Consider the following 26311-nt stretch of genomic DNA (forward strand, 5'->3'; position numbering starts at 1 on the left):
GGGCATCACCGCGGGCCTCGACCCCGAAATGGCGCTGCTGGCCGAGCACCTGCTGAAGCCGCTCCCTGCAGACAAGCAGATAGAGACGGGGCCCTTCCTCGAGGCGGTGTCCCACCTGCCGCCCTTCTTCGGTAAGACGGGGTGAAGGGGGACGCCGGCCCGCCGCCCTGCTCCAGAGCGCGCGCTCCCAGACGCCCGCGAATCCTCCTCCCGAGCATCCCCATACAGCCCTTCCCCTAGGCATCCTAAATTCTAGTGCCCCAGGTACCCAGAACTTCCTTTCTCTTCAAGCACTCCAAATCCGCCCCCACAACATGTCGCATTCCCCAGTCTCTTTCCAGACACTGCAGCCTTCATCTCCAGACACCCCAACCCTCCATCTCCTCAGAGCTCACATTTCCACCATATCCATCAGGTGCACCCTCCCAGTCCTCCTCTCCCTTGGGCTCTTCAATCATCCATCTCCCCCAAACACCACTTAACGCTTCCAAATCCCCAGTTCTCCAATCCTCCCGGAAAGCATCCCACTGCGTCTCCCCGAAATCCTTCATCCCTCACCTTATCATTCCCTTCTTTCCTTTTAGAATGGCTCTCAACTCCTTCTCCTTAAAATGACTCCTCTCATTTCATAAACCTTTTCTTTAAATTCTCCCAGCATCAAACTCATGGGATCTGTGAACCCTTCTTCCCTCAGAATTACCCCATTCCAGATTAAGGACCCGCCCCGCCCTATTCCAAGGGCAGGAAGCCTGACAGGGTGAAGAGGGGACTTTTGAAAATGAGTCACAAAACTCTAGGACCCCTTTCTAGGGGAAGCCACTTAAAGTTTTTCCTCTTTTTAGAACATGAGTCAAGACTGGGGATGGAGACTGCTTTGTGGGGTGATGTCAGACACAGGGTACTTGGCATGGGCTCTAAAAGAAGAAGACTCTTCCCCCGTTTGTCATGTCCAGGAAGGTCTTAGAAGCACTGGGAACACGGTCCCTAAGCCAGTGTCAGACCCTCCTTCCTCCCCTCCTTCAGCCCAGCCCAGGTCCTGGATGGAAAATGGGAAATTAAAGACAGTATCATCTGCCCCTGCCCTTTGCCTTTTGGGTCCTGGGTAAAGGATGTAACCTGACCCTCTTCTCTCTCCTCTTCCATGTCGGCTTGCCCTGTGCCTTGCCCTGCAGGTTCACTTGGTGGCCTTGCAGGAAGATACCAATCCCCAGGGCAGAGTCCAGCTGCAACCTACAGACTGACAGAACCTGGACTGAAGAGATTTGGCTCCCAGGGCAGTCACTCACTTTACCCTTAGTGGGTAATCAGGGCTTGTAGCGGGCGGTAGTTCTTGCGGTGCTGTGAGCTCTGGGGTGGTCATGGTTACCTGGAGTCGTATACTAGCTCTCCTCTTCCGCCTCTTGAGTTTCCACATCCCCTCCTGGGAGACGTGCTGTGTGTAAAGGTCTGCGGCCTTAGTGTCAAAGTTGATCTTAGCTGGGGCAGGTGGCGGGCGGTGTTGTTATATGTTTCTGTATCCAGTTTTGGTTCCTTCAGGTAGTAGATGATTAATCAGTGTTTGAGCAAGTGCCGTTGACCAGTTGGTATGATTCTCAGACCTGCATAAGCAACCTGAGAGTAAGGTCTTGGTGGTTTTTGTCCACCATAGTGCCTGGCACATAGTAGGCGCTCAGTCGGTACTTGCTAATGTACCGAAAGATGTACAAAATGTTCTTATTGTGTGTATCACAGTGTCGTGATAACACTGACTTTCCAGGCAGGGGTTTGGGAGCTAACTGGCTTTAGCATTAAGGAGTTGTTCATTTTTGTGACAGTTTCCCCCGCCTCTTTGGTTCTCTGAACACTGCGGGACAGTCATCTTTCCCTGGACCAGGATTCAGAATCTGTTTAAGCCAGTGGTTCTCCATAGAGGGCAAGGGGTACAGATGCTGGGAGATGCTGCTGGCATCTAGAGGGTAGAGGCCAAGGATGCTGCAAACATCTCCTGCCACAAAGTAGTGATCCAGCCCGAAATGTTAGCAGGGCCGAGGTGGATAAGCCTTGAGTTAAGCTCTATAACCTTTTCCTCCCCTATCTGCAGCAAGGTGGCCCATCGGTTCTCCATTTGGGAACACCTTCATTCGATGCGATTATCTGGCTGGTTTTAGAGGAAAGGGGATGGTGGCACCTGGAGCCAGCAGTGATCTGGTGTTAGGGCTAAAGAGTATCCCCTCCTCCCTTTCCCTGATCTCAATGGACCCTTGTCTTTGCTGCAAGCCACATGCTGTGGGGCGTTGCATCTGTTGACAGAAGTGCCATTTATACAGAAGCCTCAGTGGGTTGGCCCACAGAAGATGATTCTGAGCACTCTACAAAAAGTGATATTCCATTTTGAACTATTATGCTCTTCTGGGCGGGGAGAGCTTCTCCTGAGGGTTTAAATTTTTAAGAGGATGCTTTCACCAGTGGCTTTTCTCTGAGATTCAGGGGTTGAGTGAGATCTGCTGTCAGCTCTAACACAGGGGCTTTGTCCTGATCTTGGGAGTGTCTGCTCACCTGGGTGATCTGGGTGGGGTGTGTGTCTCTTGAGTGGAGAAGGTCTGGGATAATGGATGCAAGAAGTCTGAAAGGCATTGCAGTGGCAGTTCCCTTCAAATCAGTTTCTCCACCGTGGCACTGCTGACATTTGAGACCGGATCATTCTTTGTGGTGGGGGGCTGTCCTGTCCATTGTAAGATGTTTAGCAGCATCCCTGGCCTCTATCTACTAGATGCCAGTAGTACCTCTTCTCCCCAGGTTGTGACAACCAAAAATATCTGTAAGGAAACAAAATTGCCGCTGGTTGAGAACTACTGCTCTCGATATAAATATGGCAAAGGGCTGAAAGATGTGTTTTTAAAAAGTATTTAATTTTGCAAGGAAGATCTGTTTCTTGAAGCAAAATTGAACAAGAAGAAATGATAAAAATCTCCCTGTCATTTATTGAGCACTTACTATATACTAAGTATTCTATGTGAATTTATTCACTTAATCCTCTGACAACCTTTTAAGGTAGAGCTTTTAAAAGAGAAACTCTCTGCCGATATTTCAGAGTATTTTCTTTCAGACTCATTTTATCCGTCTTTAAGGGAGAATGTATAAGCTGCTTTTTCCACGTAACAGTATAGCATGACCATCTTTTTATGTCAGTCATCATTTTTTATAGCGGCTTAGAATTCCATTCTTTGAATATGGCTGTAATTTATTTAACCAGTCTTCTGCTGTTGGACATGCTCATTGCTTCTATTTTTTTTTTTTCTCTAGTAAACAGTGCTATAGCGAACATCCTTATATGTATTTCTTTGCATACTTTGGTTATTTCTAATTTTTAGAAGTGAAATTGCTAGGCTGAAGGGTGCGAAGGCTTATAGCCTATTAAAGCAGCCTCATTTTTTAAACCTTTGTTGGGTGTGGTTTGTGGCAGAGTTGGTTGGGCTGGATGAATGCCGCCGATTCTCTGGGAGCAGATCAGTAGTGGCTTAGAGCACCCACATCTTGGGCTAGCCCTTCCTCCATATCTCTAGCCTGAATTGCTCAAGTTGTGCAAGTTTTGCTATGTCCACCTAGAGGCCAGACCTTTGTCCATCTTCTTTCTCCAACTTGACCCAGTAATCGGATCTCATCTCTGATTGATCATCTTGCGTCTGACTTCTGTGAGGCCTGCTGTCTTGTCTTTTAGGTCAGTTATCCAGCTCTTCTAGAGCATTAACAATTGGAGGCTGGAGGGAGGGGGATCGAAGGAGGGAGAGACTTAGTTGTCCTTTAGTCTTGTCACTCCTGCCTAGAAGCCTCAGTGGCTCCCTATTACTCCTCCTTGAAATCTGTGTTGCAGCCTTTCTGAATGGCTTGCAGCCCCACAAATGGTACCAGGCAGTCACTTGCCTCTGGAGCCTTACCCATGTCAGTCTTTCTGCCTGTCGCATCCCTTCTCTCCAGCCCACCACCTTCCGTTTGCCTGGCTGGGTTCCTCTTATCCTTAAGGAATCAGCTTAGCAGTCACCTCATCCAGAAAATCTTTCCTGAGTCTCATAGAACCTGTCACATTCTGAGACTGAGTTATTTCAGTGCCCAGTTTGCCGAGTGAATGCTTTTGGTTCCGTTCTCATTTTTTCTGGGTTCTTTCTGAAGGTGTTTTGCTTTTCTCTGTCTTTCTAAATTAAAATACGTGACCAAATTACAATACATAATTCATATCCTGTACCCATGGCAGACCTTATTAATCAGTCAATCATGATACTGTTTTCTCCTTTGAGTGTAGACACAGACTTGGCATCTTTCCTAACCCAACCACTCCAGGTCAATTAAAGTTGATGCATGAGATGACACCTGTTTGCTCTTACTGTTTAGGAAGAAACCAAAGATGCAGATGACGTTTTCACTTCTCAGTTCTTGAGATTTGAATTCCAGGGAGTGATTTTTTTTTTCATTCAGTTCTCTTAACTTAATTAAATGGATGACCATTGAATTGGGCCTTAATAGGTATCTGGCACTCATTAATTAGTCCTAGAGCAATCCCAGAGAGAGTGGTTTTCCATCACTTTGGTACAGTGCTTGCTCTACTTGGTGGGGAGGAGGGGAGGGCAAGGGCAGCCCAGAGCACAGAATTATCTTTTTGTTACACACCCAAAGAAACCAAAGCCAGAGAGGGTAGGTAACTTGCCCAGGGTCACACAGCCAGTGAGTGACCAAGAGCCAGACTAGAACTCAGGCCTGGGGACTCCTTATGCAGCGCTTTTGCTGTTATGCCTGCTGCTTTCCCGGCCTCCTGTCGGGTAGAGGAGAAGCCCCACATTGGAGCCAGCCTGCTTGGCCACTGCAGAAGCCCAGTGGTTTTGGCACCACAGCGACTTGTCCATGATGCTGGGAGCCACAGACCAGATGTGCAGGTTTCCTCTGAGTCAGGTGCCTCACAGTAGGCTTGCTAAGCTGGGCTCATAACACCTGCTTATTTGAATGCAAATTTTAATAACTGGGGTGTGGAAGTCATCAGTGGGGAGGCCTCAAAGAGGTCTGTTTTCCTTTAATTGGGACATTGGTTTAACTACCTGGGAACCAGCCCCAGCAGCACCCCTGGGTCTGTAAGAAGTTCTCCTTCCTCTAGAGAAATAGTTCCTGCATTGCAACAAGCACCTTCCAGGTGGTGGGACCATCAGTTACATCTGAGCAGTGTTTTTGTTTTGAAGTTTATACAAATATATGTTTATTTTTTATTTTGTATAGAATATCCTAAGATAAACAAACTATTAACCATCTTCCTATAGCAGGTCAGTTATTATTTTGGTTGAGTGTCTGTTGAGAGCTGGAGTCCACAGGAATGGGATACAGGCTATGTGCCTGGGAGGGACACTTCTAGGAGGAAGAAACAATGTCCTGTGGGGGAAGTAGCCAAATATACACTTTCTGCAATAGATTTTGCAATTTTGAAATAGCCCATAGGCTCCTGTCATCATCAGTCGGAGCTGCATTTGTAAGTACTGAGTAAAGCCTTTATAAGCACCTACTGTGTGCCTAATGTCCTGCCGGTGCTTCACACTCATAATCTCATCTCATCGTAGCAAGATCTGAGTAACAGCTGATGAGAGGGCCTCTGCTAGCCTCATTGTGTTAGCTTGTCCATCTGTATAACAGCCCGGGAGTAGGCTGTTTTCAAGGTTCAGCGGGGAAAAGTCACTTAGAACCTGGGTCTGTTTGCTGCAGTCCATGCTCTGAACACCACAGATGAACAGAAAGAAACATGGGCAGTGCTGTCAAGCCGAGCCAGCCTGAGGTGGAGTCCTGGTTCTGTGGTGCCAAAGCTGTGTGTCTGCATTGCAAGTCCTTCCCTTCTCTGAGCCTGCAGCCCCACCCAACTGTAAAGCAGGGAAGCTAGGCCTCTCAGGAAGGCTGGTGGAGGTGAGCTCCCAAAATGATTTTGGTGCTCAGTGTCTAAAATCACTTCATCTTTACACAGATAGGACAGACAGCCTTAGTCCTTTAAAAACTGTCCCTCTTGTCACACAGCCTTGGGAAACATGTATCTTCCAAAAAGAAGTTGCCTCTGGGTCTTGATGACTAACTGCCAGATTAGTTGCCTGCCTGAAGTCTGAGAACTGCTTCAGTGTCCTCATTTATGACACCCAAAGGCCAGTGCAGAGCACAGACCAATGGCCCCCACCGGCTCTGTTCCTCCAGTGATGGTGATCAAGATTCTCTTGCTCCTCTGTGTTGAGACCCCTGAGGCCAGGGCCTGATGTCTGGCCTCTGCTCCCTGGAGGGGATAGATGGAGAAGCAGGAGGGAAAGACCCAAGTGTCCACTCTGTCTCTTGCTAGCCAATCTAGCCCCTGACCTCGGTTCCTCATCTGTGTGGCGTCCACTGGAGAGGGCTACTTGGAGGAACAGTGTTGCCCTGTAAATCCCTTAGGGACAGAAGTCAGGCCCTGTAGAGTCCAAAAATGTGCCTGACAGAGTAAGGTGCCCAGCTAATGTCGAACTGAAAGGGAATGGAAAGAATGCATGACAAAGGGCTTTGTAAACTACAGTGCGTGACCCCGATCATTGCCAGTATAAAGCCCTGTTTTGAGTGGCTGCCATGTGCCAGCCATTGAACTAGCTGAGATCTCATTCCCAATCCTTATAATGACCTTACAACTTAGGAGGGATTGGCACCATTTTACAGAAGAAACTGAGGTTCAGAGTAGTAAAGGGATTTGACCAAGTCAGACAGTTAGAAAGTGGCCCAGGGGACTTTGAAGAAGGTGGGCCCTGCAACCAAGGAGGGCAGCACACTCAAAGATGTTGTAAGTCTTCCAGAGTGGGGCAGGAGAAGTGACAGGAAGTTCCCATCTGGCAAGACACTGTTTATTTCAGTGAATGTATTAGAATGGAAATGTTGGGCTCTATTCTTAGGTTTCATTATTTCAGTTTAAAAATGGCCTGGGTGGATGTTAACTCCTTTGTTACATTCTTCCAGAGTAACTTGTATCAGGGCCTTTTTTTTTTTTTTTTAATTGTTATAGTGTTAACTGTATCTGAGCTTTTAAAAGTCATTACAGTGGACCAGTCCTCTCCAGGGTCCCATACAAACCTCTACTCGCCACACTGTGGTTAGGCAGCCAACTCACACTTCCCCATGTTGAGAAATGATTCATTTTCTGCCTTGCTGTTCTCCCAAGTTCCTCATTCCACTCCTTTCTGAGCCCTCTCTTTTAATGGTCTGGAATACATTTGAAGTCATCATTTTATAACTGGAGGATTCCCCAGCAGCACCCCTGGGTCTGTAAGAAGTTCCCCTTCCTCTAGAAAAGTCGTTCCTGCATCGTTTTCTCTCCTTCCCTCTCTTCCTCTTTCTCCTTTGATATCTTAGTCTTTGAAATCATTATTTCCTGGATTTCCTCTCTGAAGAGAAGCTTTCCCTGTTGAGAAAGATGAAAAGGGTGATAAAATTTATAATAATCAGCATTAAAAAAAAAAAAAACCTTCCTTTTTATTGAGTGTTTAGTAGGTGCCAGAAACTGCTTAGCCCTTTGTTTATACAACCTCATTTAAACCTATGAGATTGGTTCCATTTTTACCCTCTTTTTACAAACGAGGAAACTGGGGCTCAGAGCTGTTAACTAATCTCTCCCAGGCCACACAGCAAGTAAGAGAAATCATTTTCCCACTGCATTCTCAATTCAAGGCTGGTTTTTGCCAAAGGGAGCAGTTGTGGACAGAGAGTCATTACAGTGGACCCCATGCCAGGGGGGTGATTTTTAAAAGATCTGGATTGTTTTGTGAACATTCTTTCCTCTTTAAACAGTAGAATTAAGAGGGGGAATTGGTTTTAGGAAGGTGGGTATTCTTAGGGTTCGTATTCTTCAAAATAGGTTTTATTGCAAACTGAGCCATGACGTGTGCACACACACACACGTGCACACACGGCACCCCTGTATACACGTGGATTCATAAATGATTCATCATCAGCTGTAATTCGAGTGCCTCCCATTATGATCCCTGTAACCCAGGACCTATAAAGTTAATCTGCCCGCATGTGTTTAACAATGGAACCTTATTTTCCAGCTATTGGGAGGAAAAAAGTGAATTTGAAATAGAACCTCTCCAGACCAGGCTCCTAGCATTGCGGCACAGGCTTCCTGGTCTTTCTTTCTGAAATAAGTCCTTGTGGGTTGGCTGAGGTGGTCCCATCCTGAATCACATAGGCCGAAAGTGAAGCCGTGCATCTTAAAAACGAGATGCTTTTTTGTTCTGCAATGGAAATTATTCCTGGGATGAAGCGAGAGGGTGAGCCAGGGTGGGAGTGATCTGGTCACCAAGTTGCCCAGTGTCAGGAACATCACTTCTTGAAAGAGATGGTTGTCTGAAGAGGCAGGTGTTGAGGGGCAGCTCAGAGGGAATCTCCAGTTGCGTGCCATGATCTTGCTCGGAGCAGAATGGCAGGTCCTTTCCCACCGTGTTGAAACCAGAAAAAGAGGAAACGAGTGACTCCGTGTGGCATTTAGTGACTGCTGGCTGGCTTATGGGGGATTCTGCGCTCTGGGCAACCTCGCCCATCTGAACTGTGGTGGAGACCCAGGCAGGAAGTGCTAGGTGTCCTTCGTCTAGTTGGAATTGTCACAGAGGTCAGGCACAAAATGGTTGCTTGGTCTCTTCTTAATCTGTAGGCGATACTGACACAGTTGGCTATTTGTTTTTCAAGTATGTAGCAGAATCAAAGCAGGAGGCAGTGACCATTGACTGTTAAGAAGTTCTTAGAAACTACGCAAAGCTGTACCCAAAACCTGCAAGCACACCACGTAGAGCTGTTTAGTGAAGGGTCGAGGGGGCCTGTGATGTTTCTGTTTCTGGGTCACACCTTCATCATACTCATACTTTTGATGATGGCCTTGTTCAGAAAATCACAAATGGCTTGTGATACGAAAGCAGGGACATTTTTGTTCCATTTTTATGAGTTCCGTCCAGAATGGTTGTTCTGGAGAAGGTTGGTACATCCATAAAATTTAGTAGAGGGAAAATATTTCACTGTTGTAATTTTCTTTTCTTTTTATTATTGAGATTAAGTGTCCTCATTTCTTCTGTGAATTGCCCATTTTTCTGTAGGGTTTTTTAAGTTATTGATTTGTTAGAGCTCTTTACATATGAGAGATTATAGTCTTTAGTCTGTGATTTTCGTTACACAGGTCAACCCCTAACCATCAGTTTGTTGTTTGGCTTTGGTGATGAGACTTCCCTCCCCTGACCCATATAGAAGATTTCTGGGGTTTGTAATCAGATTTCTTGCTCTTTTTCTTATGTTTTCTGAATGATTAGCATGCTTAGTGAAACCCTGCTAAACAGAAGGGGCCATTTGCCACATGTTCCAGATAAGCATGACTTGACCTTATTTAGAATCTGTGCCCATTAGACTTGGTTCTATGTAGTAAGATGGTAGAATTGTATCTGATTTTTTTGTTTGTTTTTTGTTTTTACTTTTTTGTTTGTTTGTTTGTTTTTGAGACAACTTCCTCTCTCCCTGGAGGTAAGATAAGGAACAAGAAAACCATCCAAGCCCCCTCCTTCCCTCCTGGCAGGTTCTGGGTAGCATTTTAAAGAACTTGGTTTGCTGACAATAAAAAAAAAAAAAACAAGTTTAGGGTAATGCAAAACTGGTAAAACAAGACAGGTAATCTTGGGGCAGGACTGCATTCTGTAGGAAAGGCGAGGCTGGATAACCTGTTAGAAATGTGTATACTATATCCGGAACAGGGGCCAGGTTGAGTTTAAACTATTAGAAAAGCCACTGTGTGCTGAGTATTAAAGTCATCTTCTGATTTTCCTGCCAGAGTCCTCTTGCTTTTCTTGAATTTACACAAACAGATAGAAACATTCTGGAAAGAAAAGTAAGGGATCCTTGGAATGAGCCTTGGCTCTGTAATTGTGTCTTGGTACATAGCTCTGGCTGTGTAACCCTGGGTGAGACACTTGGCCTGGTGGCCTTGGACTGCACAAAAGGCAAATGTAAGCCCAGAACCTATGGTGGGTCATGTTGAAGCAGACTTCAGCTCAACTGCACCTGGAGCACCTCTTATCCAACAGCTAGGCTGTGGGAAATGAGGGGCCTGAGCCCCTAGCAGTTAAGTCACTTGTCCACAACCACATCAGAGCTAAGATTCAAACCCTGGACTAGAGCACTACACCGCTTCTCTCCTGATCACAAGTGGCCTGTTTATAGAGGCTCCCAGACCGACTTCAGAGTGCACATTTATGTGCATGTGGAGGGGGTTTCCTGCCGGTGACTCCCTCTGGGTTTCGCCTCCCACCGCTTACCTCGCACCCCTCTCTGCTTTTGCTCCACTCCCAGCTCCAGAAGTATGCTTTAGGCCCCACATTCCTGCCCCGCTGTTGAGCAGAAGCACTGTCCCTGTATGGTGCCCACGAGACACAATAACAACTGCTGTCGGGCTGGCTCCTGCTGACCATGGTGGCCTCGTGGCTCACGTAGCGCACTGTCAGGAAAACAAAACCAAACCTTTCTCCCTGCCACTGGGGCAGGGCTGCTCACAACTACATAAGAGCTGTCTTCAGAGCCATGAAAGCCAAATAACATGTTTTTGCATCTCAAAATACATATTAAATGACCTGAGTCATCGGGAAAGCTAAGAAACCAGTCGTGGCCGGCTGATGGTAAGCTGTTACCAAGCCCTGGCTCTGGATCTTCTCCATTTGAAAGCTTTACCTGAAAACCAGCCCGTAGCAGTAATAACTATCTTGGTCAGTGCTCCTAGCACTCAGTCTGCACAGATGCTGTCTCCCCCGACAGCAGCCCTGCAGGGGAGGTCCTACTGGTGTTCCCATTTAGAGACAAAAGAACTGAGGCCCAAGCCCTTTCCATATCCTCTGCTATCTAAGCATAGGTGCTTAGAACCAGAGCGTTGAGTCAATCTGAATTATAAGAAAGTGGATAGAAAAAGTTCCTGGCAGGAAATATGCCTCTAGGTTTACGTTTTCCACAATCCATTCACCTATTCGTGCCACAGAAGTCATATAAGCGCCCACTGTGGTCCAGCTCTGTGCCAGAAACTGGGGACACAGCAGGGACCGAGGTAATCTGGTCTCTGTCCTCTCAGAGCTCAAGTCTGTGGGAGAGACAGAAAACAGTTAACTATGTAACTATGATCACTATAACACTGAAGTGGACTCAGAGAAAAAGTAAAAGGAAGAAGTATGATTTTTATGAGCAGGTAAAAAAAACCCTAATATTTTCCCAACATTTTATATGAAAATTTTCAAACATATGACCAATTTAAAAGAATTTTACAGTGAATATTTATACACCTGCCACCTAGATTCTACCATTAATGTCTTGCTATAACTAGTCATTCATCAATCCACCTCATATCTAAGTATATTGTACATTTTTGAAAGACAAGGATGCAAAGCCATTGGCTGGAGCTAAGAGCGGCCATCTCTTTGGAAGTCCCCACGCAGCCCATCCGTGGCACCTGCTTGGCCCCTGTGAAGGTCAGAATTGATTACCCCTGGCTGCATAGTCAAGAGAGAAATGGTCACTGGGGGAGGAAGATCTTGGCTCTCTTGCTTTATTATTGAAGTCTAGAATGCATTATCTTTTGGGGGAGCCACTGGTAAAGCATCCTGGGAGAGAACACATTCCAGGGCTAGCAAGTTGCACCACCTCCCCAGGTTAGCCTCCGCAAGATGAGGTCAGTGACGCATCAGGTGAGATTCAAGGGTGGGAGGGAGTAGTTATCTCATGAATGTCCTAGGCAGTCCCATCTAGGAGGCCAGAATGCCCAGAATCAGGTGGGGCAGGCCACTGGTAGCCCCAGCCCAGCACCTCAGGGCAGCTCCTTGTGGCCACCCTAGGGGAGACTCCAGCGTGGCCCCATGAAGTGAGATATGCTCCTACAGGCATGGGAGAGAGAGCTGGTCACTGAGAGAAAGGGCTTGCTGCTCAGCCTGAGGATTCTGTGTGGGGAACCCGAGGCCCAACGACAGGCCTCAGGAAAGAGGATAGTGGAGGTGGCAGGGGGCACAGGCCAAGTGTGTACCTACGCAGTAGAGATTCTAGGGACCTGGTGGCTTCCAAGCAAGTCTAGGGACTTGGTAACCTAGAGTGACATTTAGACCATGGAGCCTGATCCTACTCATGAAGTCATGAAAATGATTAAAGTCCATATATTTAGGTTTGCTAACTGCATTCAATACACAGTTTTTAATTCCTGCCACAAGCCTATGAAAAGGTATTATTACTGCCCCATTTACCATGTGAGAAAACTGAGGCATATAGGTGGGGAGATTTGCTCAACTGGGAAGTGATTGGGAGTCAAGCCCAGTCTGTCTGGATCCCTAACCCACCCTCTTTCCATTAAGGCATTTAATTTATTTTTTCTTTTATTATTATTTCTTTCTCTCTGGAACATTTTATTTATAGTGTTAATGCTGTTTCCCCATGCACTTCTTTTAACAGCTGCTATTAGAATGTTCCAGACGGCTGGCCAGGTGTGCTGGGTCACCTTGGGTGGAATTTGGCCCACAGATGGCCCTACCTTATTCTTCTACTCCTGTGTGGTCAGTTGGCGTCCACGCTAAGGCCCCAGCCTCGTTTGCAGGCGAGGGAAGGCGGCCACTGGCATTCCCTTTTTGCGGTTTGGTACCCACTGTGGCCCGCTCGGGCGTCTTCATCCCCTGGGCTCTGGCCTCAGCAGTGAGGACAGTGAGTAGGTGCTGTCCGTGTTGAGGCTCTGAGGGCAAAGTCCATGTCGAGCCGGCGCAGGAGAGACTGACCTGTGAAGTTCCTCTGTGCTGAGCCCTCGGTCCCCAAGACCACCTGCCAGACAGGTCACAAAGGAGGGAGAGGAGCAGAGGCAGGCCACAGGCTGCTCACATTCCACATAGAGCCCAGAGTCCCAGACACTGCCGGTTTCTACATTCCATTCCATTAACTCAAAGGCGTCACTGTTTCAATATGCTCTTGTTTTATGAACCGCCAAGAAATGAAAAGCACTTCCAATTAAGAGCATTTGGATTCTGGAGATGAACAAAATATGTCTTGGAAGTGGATTGTTTTAAGTCATCCCTGTAGTACCTTTGTGTTGGTTCTGTTGCCCCGTTTGCTAGATGAGAAAGCTGAAGCCAGAGTGTGAAGGTATGCACACATGGCCACGGTGTGCAGAGTCAGGCACTGAGGCCAAATTCATGCTCCGTTAAGTGACTGGTCCCATTGCTGGTGTGTTCTCCTGGGCTCTTAAGCAGCCTAAGAACTGTAGAGCTTCAGAGCTGTCAGGCCAGCACCTGCAATCCTGGTATTGCATCACTTCTTCCTTATAAGCTGATGAATGAGAAGGTCATCTTTAATACATCTGGCCCCTCTTCTCCCACCTCGTAAGAGTCCTCAGTCTGCCTACTGGCCAGCTGCTTAATTAGCACTGATCCGCCCTGTTGGCCAAGATGGGTTTCTCAGACCATTAGTTCTACAAGTTACCACAAAGCTGTGCTGTCTAATACAGTAGCCACCAGCTATGTGTGGCTATTTAAATTCAAATGAGTAAGAGTTAAATAAAAGTACAAATTTAATTCCTTAGTCTTACCACATTGCAAGTGCTCAGTAGCCACCTGTAGCCTATATTGCAGATATGGAATGTTTTCATCATTCTATGGGACAGCTCTGTTCTAATGCAGAAGGGCACTGTGGAAAAAAGGGTTTGCACCCCAGATAGTCCAGTTGCATGTTAAAGGCTCTGACAAGTCCTGCAGTAAGAAAACGGTCTCTCATGGAGCCTAGCACACCAAATTTACTTGCCTAGGAACCTTTTTTAACACCTATAAATAGTTCTGCTTTTCCCAAAACACGTCAAGTGACTTCCTCTCCTGTCCCCAAGCCTCGATGGACTCTTTAGGAATCTAAATCTCATTTGTTTTGTCCCCAGATTGCCTCGGGTCCCCAGTGTTTACTCCCATCAAGGCGGACATAAGTGGCAACATCACCGTACGTACTTGGCCTGGCAGCTACAGCCTTGGTACTGCACTAGGAATCTAAATGCTCTGCTCACTGGCTCCTTGCTCCCCTGCACAAGCTTCCCAGGCTGAGGATCAGGAAGGAGACGTGGAAAACGGGCTTGGCCCCCAGCCCACCTGACTCAGGGCTCTTGGCTCTCCATCCTCCTGTGTAGTTATGCCACCCAGTCACAGCCTGTCTAGGACCACAGTCTGAGGGTTGACCAGCAAAGGAACCTACTGGTCTTGCATCCACCCCACTAAATAAACTCTGAAGACCATGGGTACACTGGCCTGCTCTTCCCTTCCCCAGTCCTGGGAGCTCCTGGTGCTGCCCCCCACTTACTGAGCCTCTCCCCATGTAGAGCCACGTAGCACCCAGCCTGCAGCTCAGCCCCACTGCATTATTTCATTTCTTCCTCCCAACATCCCTTTGAGGCTGGTTCTGTTGTCATCCCCATTTTACAGATGAGGAAGCTGAGGCTCAGAGAGGTTGAAGGGCTCACCGGAGGTCACACAGCAAGGAAATGACAGAGGTAGGATTGAGACCCAAATTGCCTGGTTCCACTCAGGAGCCTCGTTCCTAGATGTCTTTGAACCCTAAGAACCTATTTCCACTTGTCCACAACGTAAAATTTCAATTACTTGGTGTCTCACTTGCTATCAAGAGTAGTCAGAGAACTTGGACTTGGGAGCTAGCCTGTGTGGGAACTCGCTCCCACCAGTACCAGCTGAGTCACCTTGAACATGCCACTGCCCCTTTCTGAGCCTCAGTTTCCTCATCTGCAAATTGGGATGATGACAGAACAATATCGGGGTTGCCATGAGCATCAAATAAGGCAGCACCCGTGAAGCACTTTCCACGTCCCGGCTCATGTGAGGTGCTCAGTAAACGCGAGCAGTCGTGGTAATGGACTGCCATTCCGGGTGTTTCTGGCACTGGTGGGAAGGACAGGGAGGCCCTGGTAGGTGCTCCTCCACCCAGCATGCAGGCTGGCCGCCTGTGGACAGCCTGTCCAAAGGGAAAACCCCATGTGCTCCATTTCAGAAAATCAAAGCTGTGTATGACACCAACCCGGCCAAGTTCCGGACCCTGCAGAACATCCTGGAGGTAGAGAAGGAAATGCATGGAGCAGAGTGGCCCAAAGTGGGGGCCACGCTGGCGCTGATGTGGCTGAAAAGGTGATGGGCTCAGGTGGCGGGGTGTTTGTGGCTATGGGGCCTGGGGGCCTGCCCTGTAGAGGAGGGACATGCAGCCCTGCCACTGGCCCACTGTGACTGCTCTGACAGGGAAGGGAAGTCACTTCCCTTCTATCACACAGGTGCTCTTGTGTGATGCTGGTTAGTGACCAGCACCCCAGGGGCCGAGGCTTGCCTGATGGTGATACTCCTTTCTGGTCCCATCAGAGGCACAGCAGGCTAGTGCTCACCCTGGGCGTTGTGCCAAGCTCTGTGTAAGCCCGATGGCATTTCATGCGCTGTGAGCTAGGTGTGTGTTAGCCCCATCTCACAGAGAAGGCCATGAGGGCTTCTGGAGGCCGGATCGTGTGCCCAGGTTATAGGGACCGAGTAGCCGAACACACTTGTGCAGGTCATGCACTGCACAGAGATGTCCTGTCTAGGACTGGTCACATCATGCACGTGGTGGGTTTGTATATTATGACAGCTTCTTGACAGAAATATAGCATCTTGAGGAGAAGGAACTCTATCTAACTGGTACAAATTCACCCTGTGGGCTGAGGACAGGGTACCCTGATAAGGGATTTGAACCCAGACCATCTTACCCCAGAGTTGACACTGCTCATGCTATGCCTGTTGCCTTCATAGCAAACATGTGAAGTCACATACAGTTGTTCCCACTGAGGCTCAGACAAGCCAGGCATCTTGCTTGCTTAGCTCACGCTGCTCTCTACTAGCTATAGAATTCTTTAGCTGTGCAAACACCACAGCCCCTGGCAGCTATGAAGCCGGGGACCTATTCCCTACCCCAGAGATGTCCCAACTCCTCCCTGTCTCTGTCCCCATCCCTGAAAACTAGCTCCCTTCCCCCGCAAACATGCACTTCTTTGGTAAAATGGAACAGGGAGAGTCTGCTCCCTGGAGGGTGTGACCGTGTGGGCATCGGGGTAGGTGGCCTGTAATCGGTAACCTTATAGCGTGTTTTAGGAATTGCCCCACTGAGCTGCCCACCTTTGTTTGTCAGCAAGAGACCCATAGATCTGGAATGAGGAATGCCCCTGTGTCCATCTATCAGAAGGTTCTGTGGGTTTCTTAGGAGGAGCAAGGCAGGTGACAAAATTCAGATCAGTTAGATTGTTCATGTCCAGGTAAGATGTGGGCAGAGTCGGGCTCCTGCTAGAAGGGCAGTTGCAGGTAGATGCCAACAAAGCAAACACAAAGTGAGCACTTGCTGTGTGTTGTGCCTGGTGCCGAGCAAGTGGGATGCCACATTGAACGAGGCACAGTCTTTGTAGGGTATCACTGTCTGGGTAGGGTGTCAGGCTGGTAAGTGGATCCTGACATCAGAATATCAGAGCCTTGAACAGAGAGGTCAGGGAGGGCTTCCTGGAGGAGGACCTCACCAAGTAGAGTCTCCAAGACTCAGCAGGAGGGTCCTAAGTGGATGAGGCCTTGCAAAGATGAGAAGGCGGGAGAGGCACATTGTGTCTGCAGCTCCATGAGGGCCTGGTCCAGCCAGGGCTCTGGGTACAAGGCAGGAACAGGGAGAGACAAGGTGGGATTGGACAAGATGAGGACCAGCCTGATTGGGGGTCCTGGGGGTCCTCTGCAGGGAGAGAGCAGAGCAGCTCATCCAGGGACCCTAGAGAACAGTGAGGGATGGCAAAGGAAGGAGCCAAGATAGGGAGTGAGACGGGCTTGGTTCACATCCCAGCCTTTGACCGAGCCTTTCAGGGGTGCCTCAGCGTTCTCCTCTGTGAAATGGGCAGATCTCTCTGAGCTGAAGCTCACGGGTCTGAGGGAGCAGGAGATGAAACGATTCGGACTAAAGGACTGGCACTGACCCGATCTTTGATTTGGTTGCCCTGCCATGCCCCACACCTTTCTCATGGCTTTCAAAGTGTCGGCCCTGGAGGAAGGGCTCAAGTGACCTTGGAGGATGCAAACCATGGCTGAGGGGAGAGGCAGAAGTAGGGAGCCTGGGTCCAGTCTGTGTCCACAATGATGGGACTGCCTTGTCACTGGGCCCGCCCGGTGCGTCCGTGGTCTGTGGTCCATGAGCCCTTTCAAGGCCAGCACTGTTGCTTCAGTCTTCAAGCACTGATGGCCATTAGCCATGTGCTGGCCCGCAGTAGGCCATGTGGACACAGAAATGGACAAGTCAGACCCAGATCTTGCTCTCAGAGACTTTATAACCTAGCAGGGACCGTGGTCAGGGGCCAGCACCTGCCCTAGTGTAGACAAGGTGCTTGGGAAATGCTACACTGAGCCTGTGGTCACATTACATGGAAGTCAGGTATAGATACAACAGTTGTAGGATAACCACTCTCTTGCATGTACCTATTCCTGGCCCACAGTAGGTGCTTAATTCAGAGTAGTCAGGGTCTGCTGGGTGTAGGGAGCGCTGGCTGGTCTACAAGCAGGAGCGGGCAGCGTCCTAAAGCACTGTCTGCCTCCTTTCTGGGCTGCAGAGGCCTCCGCTTCATCCAGGTCTTCCTCCAGAGCATCTGTGATGGGGAGCGGGACGAGAACCACCCCAACCTCATCCGCGTCAATGCCACCAAGGCCTATGAGATGGCCCTCAAGAAGTACCACGGCTGGATCGTGCAGAAGATCTTCCAGGTGAACTGGGGGAGCCCCGTTTTGTCCCCAGGCCCAGGAGATCACCAGCTTGTGGGGTCCACTCCCCATCCTGCCACTGCTTAGCTGTGCCCCCTCGGAGCCTGTGTCAACCCTCCTGGGCTCCAGAACAGCTCCCTGTCTATGTGGGGAGAGGTTGGTACATCGAAGGGCCCTCTCACGTGCTCTTGCCCAGCCCCATCTGTGGCCAAGTTAGGTGTCCTTTTAGATTCTCTGTGGTGTCCTGGAAGGCCTGAGTGGGGGCTGTGGGAGCAAGCCCAGTAGAGACCAAAGAATGCAGGTTAATGGTGGGCTAGCCTGATTGGCCTCTCAGATTCAGCCTGAATCCTTGCTCTGGGCAGGGAGGGGAAGAAGGACCCCTGTGCCCACTGGAGCATCTGCTGAAAGGATGCTGGCCCGCAGGGGTCTTGGTGGCTTGTGTTGGGGTGATTGTGGCTTGGGCTCCTGGAAATGGGCTTCAGCACTGGCCTCATTACCTGAGGGCCCCTAGGGTCGCCAAGCTGAGAGGCCCACTTGGGAGAAGTCGAGAAGCCCTCAGGATGCCCTACATACTGTCACCGGCCACCCTGCCTCTCACAGCCTCCTCCTCTCACCCAGCCTGTTGTGCTACCCTTCCTCCTACAGCCACCGCCTGCCCACCCTCACTCCCATGAGAACCAGAGCCCCATGGGCCAGTCTCTCCCACATGGCACAGATCATAGACAGGAAGAGCCAGTCACCAGGTGGGAAACGTGGCCACCTCTGGGCCATCCACCCTGGCAGGGCTGGGACAGGGCCCGTCCCGGGTTGGCATCGTGAAAGCCCTGCCCTCCCTGGAATGCATTGCCCCTGTGAAGGCCTCACAGCCACCACCTCAGTAGTAACTATGTGCCCCGTATGCCAGGCCCGCGGCTGCCCACAGATTGTAATCTTCATCAGTGCACCATGCGGTGGACACTACCCTTAATCCCGTTTCACGGATGAGGAAACTGATGCTCAGAGAAGTTAAGTATCTTGCTCAAGGTCACACAGAAGAAGATGGGACTAGGACTCTATGACCCTGAGCCTCAGTCTCTTCATCTTTCACATGGATGTAAAATAGGCCCTGCCTGAAAGGGTCATTGTGAAGATTAATTGAATTGATCTGTATCCAGTGCTTGGCACATGGTATACATTCAGTAGATCAAAACTACCGTTTCCGTTCTTAACGACAGTAATATTTGTAATTCCTTCACCCTGTCAAACTCACAGCTTTTCTATCCAGTTGCATCTTTTCCCTTCTGGATCCAAAATTTCTGATTCTCTGAACAGGGAGGCCTGGATATTTGGGGAAGTGTCCCCCGCTGACAGACAAAAGAGGCCAACAGCACAGAGTACATCCCTCTCCCCTGATCGGAAAGTGGATTTTCCAAAGAAGCAGTTCACCTTCTCCAGAGCAGGGAACACAGAGAGAAGACGCTCATCCATGACGAGCATCTACTGAGTGCCTGATGCTGTGCTGAGCATAACTTCCTTAATCCGCACAAAATCCACCCGATCAGATGGGTGCTGTGATCATTCTCATTTTACAGATGAGGAAACAGGCTCAGAGAGGCTAAGTAACTTGCTCAAGGCTCACAGCTAGTTAGCTCCACAAGCTGGAATTGGAACCCAGGTCTGTCTATCCCCAAAGCTGGCATCCTTCCTGCTGTCCCTCGCGAGGGTAGAAGGGAACACAAATTGCCCTTTGCCTTCTCCTTTCCCTTCCAATGCCATGAATAGTGCAGACCCCTGCCCAGCACAGACCTCGGGGGCATCGCCCCCAGAGCCCCATCGTGCCTGGCATGGTGGCTTGGGTCCCCACTAACACTGCCACCTTCCTTTTGCCCGTCTCAAGGCGGCACTGTACGCAGCACCATATAAGTCTGACTTCCTGAAAGCGCTCTCTAAGGGCCAGAACGTGACGGAGGAGGAGTGCCTGGAGAAGACCCGCCTCTTCTTAGTCAACTTCACGGCCACCATCGACGTCATCTACGAGATGTACACCAAGATGAATGCCGCGCTCAACTACAAGGTGTAGGCATGCGCAGTGGCAGGCACGCCCAGGCCGTGCACCCCGACATGCAGCCACTTGCCGAAACAGACGAACCTGAATCACTGTGAATCAAGCTGGCAGGCCACCCCTGGCCTACCTGCCACCCAATGCCGAGCTCAACTACAAGGTGTAGGCATGCGCAGTGGCAGGCACGCCCAGGCCGTGCACCCCGACATGCAGCCACTTGCCGAAACAGACGAACCTGAATCACTGTGAATCAAGCTGGCAGGCCACCCCTGGCCTACCTGCCACCCCCAGAGCAACTCATTTTGACCAAGGTCTGCAGGGGATGGCTCTGGTTTTTTAAGTCATTTTTTGGGATTTATCCTAACAGCAATAAATAATGATGCTATTTCCGAATAGCCTTTGAATTTCACAACGGTACAGACTGATTTTATGCCTTCATTTCAGTGTGGTAAAAATTAATTAATGTTGCTAATACATCAAGTCCTAAGGTTTTTTGATTTTTTCTCCCATATGGAGCATGACTCTGGGGGAGCTGTGTCATACACCACTTTAAAAGTAAGCACGTGTCAGTCTGAAGATCTGGCTCAGTGATGTTTTGGGTATTTTAAGGATCATGAAGAGTTTGATTTGAAATTATACAGGACCCCCAATCCCACAATCCCTATTGTGGGATTTTTTTTAAAAAGCGAACTGGTATATATTCTTATGTGGTTGCACAGCCCAGCCTCACAGCACTGTCATTATAGACCCTGCTCTTTCTTACTGTCTTTTTCCAGACAGTCTTTTTTTATAGCTGAAAACAACCAGCAAGCCTTTGATGACCTGACCAAGGGGACTTTATTTTAAAGCTATTGGGCACAAATAATTGACCAGAAATGACTGTATTTGTATACTTGTGCATAATTATTTTCTTCAGGGACAGCTTTTCCAACCTAAGAAACTACCTATTGTGTACTCTCTCAAGGGGGACAGAGTGAACCCCTACAGTTGCTGAGACCCAAGGAAACGCCTCACTGCCTTAATTGTCCTTCTTGGGGCTAAAAAGAGCTGTATTTTTGAAAGTGGTAGGGGTGAATAGAGGAATCTCGAAAGAATTGATGTGTGTTAAAAACTCAATTAGGAACAATTGGTGATTTTTATGCAGAAATGTAATAATTCTTAATAAATCTCTATTTTGGAATCATATCTGTGCTGTTTTGGTCGAGTCTTTTTTTCTTTCTGGATTAAAGGTTACAACTGGAGGCCAGCCAAGGACCTGTTTTCTGGCCTTTGTGGCTTAAAAAAATAGAACTGGTTGCTACATTAAGAAACGGGAAATTTCACATAAAGATGTTGATTTCTAGCTTCTTTGGAAAAATTGGATTGCCCGGCAGGAGCTGAGAGATGACTGTCGCCTTGGCTAGACAGAGTGAGTGAATATATTTTTCACTTTGCCTCATTCCCCACCAATCCCTGTTGCCTCCCCAGCCCCGTGATCCCGTGATGATTTTCACTTTATTATGGGCTGAAGCTTTTCTTGTGATACTAGAGTTAAATGTAAAGGGAATATTCATTTTACTTTATTTCTGCTTCTGCAGAGCTGGTAGTCTTGTGGGCAAGATGGGCCAATAAATCACCAGTGCTGAAAAGTCAGTGCCCAGAGGGAGCCTGGTGTCACAACTGAGGAGCCATATCCTGAGGTGCACCTTAGGGAGTCAGGGTTTGCATTGAGCCTTGATGGAAGGGATAGGGTAGAGGTGGAAGCAGAGAAGGGGCAGGGTACACCTCAAGGCAAAGGCAAAGACCTGATGACCTAGAGCAGTCTGTGTGTGTGTGTGTGTGTGTGTGAGTGTGTGTGATATGTTACCAACGGATTTGAACTTGACCTTTGTGTGTGTGTGTGTGTGAGTGTGAGTGTGTAGCCTAGAGAGAGAGAGGCTACCAATGGATTTGAACCTGACCTTGAAAATTATGGAACACCTTCAAGGGTCTTGTGCACAATCCAATCAGATATCCATTTTGGAAGGCTGACTCTGCCATGACCAAGGAATGGTCACCTGAACTAAGTTTTTACTGTCTCTGATGTCATTATATTTTCTAATATTTCTGGTAGTAAGAATGCTACTTATCTTTCTAAGTCCCAACTGCTTTTTAGGGTTTTTCCCTTTGGGTTTTCTAGAAATATAAAATTCTGCCAACAAAGTAGAAGAATTCTGCATCTTCCTTTTTAAAAAGCTTTTCTTCGGATTTCTAATATTAAGCAACTAAGAGGGGGGGAAAAAAAGGCTAGGAGGACGATTTCTTTGCGGAAGGTCGAGATAATCCCAGGACAGCCTCCTTCACTCCTGGTACCTGCCGGGCCCCTGGGAGCACTCTATGTTCTCAGAGACAAAGCCAGCAGACATCTGTGCCTTCCTGTTTCATCCTTGTCAAAGTGGGACTGAGTTCTGCCTGCGGCAGAGAGGAAGGAATATATATGGAGTGCAGCTGTATACCAGGACCCACACAAAGCATTTACACACTTCATTTCACAAACCACCCTGAGATGTAAGCATCAGGAGCCCCATTTATCAGATGAGGAAACTGAACCCCCCCAGGGAGGTGAGAGGACTTGGCCAGGGTTCCCCAGCCAGGGCTGGGGGACACTGAAGCTTCACATCTGACTCCATATCTCCCCTCAGCTGTGTCCACTTCTGTGCCAGACAACAGCACACCTTCCTGCCAGGACAGTCTCACTATGAGAAGCCACCATATCTGACCCACATTAACCTGATAGTGCACAGAAACCTAAATGAGTCCCCAAATTTGACAAGGGTTGATTATTAATTTGTTCACTCAACTAAACCTCACTGAGCAATAGCTTGAATCATTAAAATACATATCTATTATAGACAAGGAACTGATGCTCACTTTACTGTAAAAAAAAAGCCTCAGTTTCTTTTTTTTATATATAACATAGAGGCCCTGTTAATACCCACCTCACTGGTTGCGAAGCTTAAATTAAATGTTACTATTTATAAAACAATTTGACATTTCTGAAGTCTAGAAAACTCTTAGATAAGACTGCACGGATATACTTATGTGGGGTATATGGCGATATGATTATTGGAATCCTGGCTCTGCTACTTAGTAGCTGAGTGGCCTTGGACAAATCACTTCACCTCTCTGAGCCTCAGTTTCCCTCATCTGTACAATGGGGATATTAATTGTTCCTAGCTTACTGAGATTCAATGAAACTGCCCGAGTAGGCGATGAGCTGCGTAATCATTCAGTGTTGACCCAATAATAATCATTTGCGGGGGGTGGAGGGTGATCGGAGAATGGTGGGGGAAGACATCCTCGGGTTTGTTGGTTGGTCGATGAATTTTCCTGGTTCACACAGCCCGACTTCGGGCTGAGCACCCAACTGCCCCCGCGCCTATGCGCTGACCATCTGCAGCTCCTGCGGTGCCCAGAAGGTGGCGGTGTCAGCACTGCGCCGAGGCTGCCGCAGCTCTGCTGGTCCGCACCTACCCAAGGTGTGTATGTTTGTGGGGTTCGGGGTTTCCAAGGGCTAAACAAGGAGCCCCATTGGAACACTGTTGGGAAAGTTTGAAGCTTCTCAAACTGGTGCTCTGGAGTTCTGACTTCAGGCCAGCATCTGGGTGGAGGGAGACCGAAGGTGTGTCCTGTTGTTTTCACTATTGTACTAGCGCCACTGACAACACCCCCACCACCTAACAATTTTTGGGTTTGACTCCAGGCTCTGTAACTGTGCAGCTGTGTGATATAGAGCAGGTCAATTAACCACTCTGAGCCTCAGTTTCTGCATCTGTAAGGCAGGACAGGACCACCTCACCTTGCAGGATTATATAAAATAATATGTACAAAATGCCCCACACATGGAAGATGCTCAATAAATGGATTTTATCAATATTTTTGTTTATTGTGATGCTATGGCCTGCCAGGGACTCCTTCAGGGGCAGCCCTGCCCCAAATGAAATTAAACCATAGCATGCTCCTCACTTCCTCCTTGCTCTTAAAGATGTGGCAGGGCCCATGTTGACACATCAACAGGAACACTTCGGAAAAGGTCATGCAATCTGGCTGCTATTTCTCTCTCTGCCCTGATCTTCCGTGTGACTCTGGGCAAGTCCCTGCTTCCCTCAACCTCAGTTTTCTCATCTATAAAATCAGGGGATTGGATAGTTTAAAGCTCCCTCCCAGCTCTGCTAATCTGTAATGAACACCTCTTGTCACTGTAACCATTCCCTGGTTTGTATGCATCATTCCACTGAAATCAACACTACCCACAAGCAGGAACATCAGTCTCTCTTTGTGACATCTAATGAGACCACGTATGCAAAGCCATTAACAAAGAGCCTGACACCTAGAGAGTGCTTGATAAAGGGCAGCTTTGATAATGGTTAATCACCTCTAGATCATACCCAGAGCAGATTGTCTGGAAGGTGAATCATTCACTCTTGTTTGCTGAGCACCTACTATGTTCCAGACCCTGGGCTAGGCTCAGGGGGCCCTGCAGGGCCAAGACAGGTAAGGTCTCACCTTCCAAGGGGCTCACAGTCCACTGGGAGATATTTAGATGGGAGAGGGTAGGAGGGCCTCTGAGGAGGTGACTTTTGAACTAAGAGCTGAAGGGGAAAGAAGAACAGGCTGTGGAAATAGGCTGGCTTCAGCTAGTGCAAAAGCCCTGAGGCAGGAGAGAAAACAGCATGTTCTAAGGGCAGAGAGGCCAAAGTGGATGGAGCCTGGAGATCAAGGGGTGAGGACAGCGAGATATGAAACCTAGAGATGCTGAGGCCAGTGTGAGTTTGGTTTTTGTTCTAAGAGCAAGGGACATTATAAGTCTCTCTGAGTAGAGGGGCACAAAGCCAGTGCGGAGTTTAAAAAGCTGTTAGCTAGGATCCTGGACTCAGAAAAGGGACTCTCTCCACCCCCTACCCAACCTCTGCCTCTTCCTGGCTGGAAAAGATGGGCTTTCATGACCTACGTGCTGGTGGCGGGGATCCCAGGCCTCTGTCAAAGTCATGGGCCTCTCTCCAGAAAGTGCTCATTGGCCCCTCTTACAATTTCACCCACTATTCTAGGGGCCTCCATGTACCCCTCAGTGGCCCACCCAGGACGCCCTGAATTACTGGGACTGCTGGCACCAGCCTAGGTGCCCCCCTCCTTCTCTATGCCACAGTTTCAAATGAAGGCTATCTTTGAAATGCCCATGGCCGGCCATGGCCTGGCCACACCCACAGACCACAAGGCCTGCTGCCCAGAGGACTGGAATCACAGCCAGTGGCTGAGCAGCTGAGAGTGGCCGTGCCCATAGCAACAGTCATCTAAGGGAAGGGCTTCCTCTCCACCTGGCCTCAGGTTTCTGCCCCAGGGAGAATTCCAGAAGAACCTCTTTGAAGGTCCCTGGCAGGGCAGGACCTCCGGTCTCTGGGACCAAGGCCAGCTACGTGCAGGACAGAGGTAGACAAACTAGCCGATTGTCTCTAGTCTCTTTGTATCCTGTCTCCATGGCTTCTTGGTAAATGTAGGGGTGTGTAATGGGGGTGGGGGCTGCTGTCCATGGGGGCAGGATCCCAGAGAAAGACCATCAGACCCCACGCCCTCCTGGCTATGTGACCTTAGATAGGTTCCTTCGCCTCTCTGGTATGCCTCCTCTCCTGTAGTTCCTCTCCTGTAGCTGGAAGAAATCCCTACACAACACCTGGAACACAGTAAGTGATAAAGCCCTACACAACACCTGGAACACAGTAAGTGCTGCATAAATGCGTACACGCTAGCCTCCCACCCTCTTTCCCCACTTGTTCCCTCTGATTTTTTGCCCTCATCATCTCCACCCATGGCACTCAGTGGAGAAAGAGCAAAAAGGCCAACCAGAAGTTTTCACCCCCACCATCCCACACTCCTAATCTCATCCAAGTGGGTGTGAGCAGGTCTTCCCACATCAGAGGTGAGGGAACTAAGGCACATGGGGAGGGGCCAGGTGGCTGCTATAGGGGCCATTTGAATTTAGATGGTCCTGGGTTCAAATCTGGAATGTACCACTGGCAGGTATGTTGGGCAAAGGACTTTCACTGTGTAGAACCTCAGCTTGTCCATCTGCAAATGTGCTGAAGAATACCCACCCCTCAAGGTTGTGGGGAGGAGGGGAAGAGATGGCCCAGGTCTTCAGGAACCCAGCCCGATGTGGTGGTTTTGGCTGTATCCATAACTCGGAGACCCACTCCAGGAACTGGATATCAACTCTTGGCCTAAGCCAAGCTTTGGGTCACCAGCTAGACTAAGGGGTGCTCATGGAAGAGAAAGAGGGAAGAGAGCAGAGGCAAAGAGTGTGGATTATGGGGAGGGTAAGGAAAGAAGCTTCTGCCTGGGAGTGTAGAGGGGAGCCGGGACCTGCTACCTTCTGGATTTAGTAGTTCTTATCTGTAAAATGGAGACAACGAAATGGAGACACTAGTGCCACCCTCACAAGATGACTGGGAAGATGTCAGGTAGTGTGAAG

The 26311-nt window shown here is 48.8% G+C and overlaps 1 protein-coding gene across 2 annotated transcripts; it reads left to right on the forward strand.

The window, feature by feature from the left end:
- Window positions 1–6: 6 nt before the first annotated feature.
- On the forward strand, window positions 7–21012 carry GLTP (glycolipid transfer protein). Of its 2 annotated transcripts, XM_025040070.1 has the most exons (6): window positions 7–131; window positions 13922–13980; window positions 15037–15170; window positions 17639–17789; window positions 19663–19839; window positions 19988–21012. In XM_025040070.1, exons 1-6 carry the CDS (start codon window positions 29–31, stop codon window positions 19991–19993), a joined length of 630 nt encoding a protein of 209 aa, XP_024895838.1. In that variant the 5' UTR covers window positions 7–28; the 3' UTR covers window positions 19994–21012. The 2 variants fall into 2 exon arrangements, with proteins under 2 accessions (XP_024895838.1, XP_006922209.1); XM_006922147.3 differs by lacking the exon at window positions 19988–21012 and having other exon boundaries at window positions 19663–19957.
- The last annotated feature ends 5299 nt before the right edge of the window (window positions 21013–26311 follow it).

The sequence above is a fragment of the Pteropus alecto genome, unplaced genomic scaffold, assembly GCF_000325575.1.
Source record: "Pteropus alecto unplaced genomic scaffold, ASM32557v1 scaffold259, whole genome shotgun sequence".
Taxonomy (NCBI): Eukaryota; Metazoa; Chordata; class Mammalia; order Chiroptera; family Pteropodidae; genus Pteropus; species Pteropus alecto.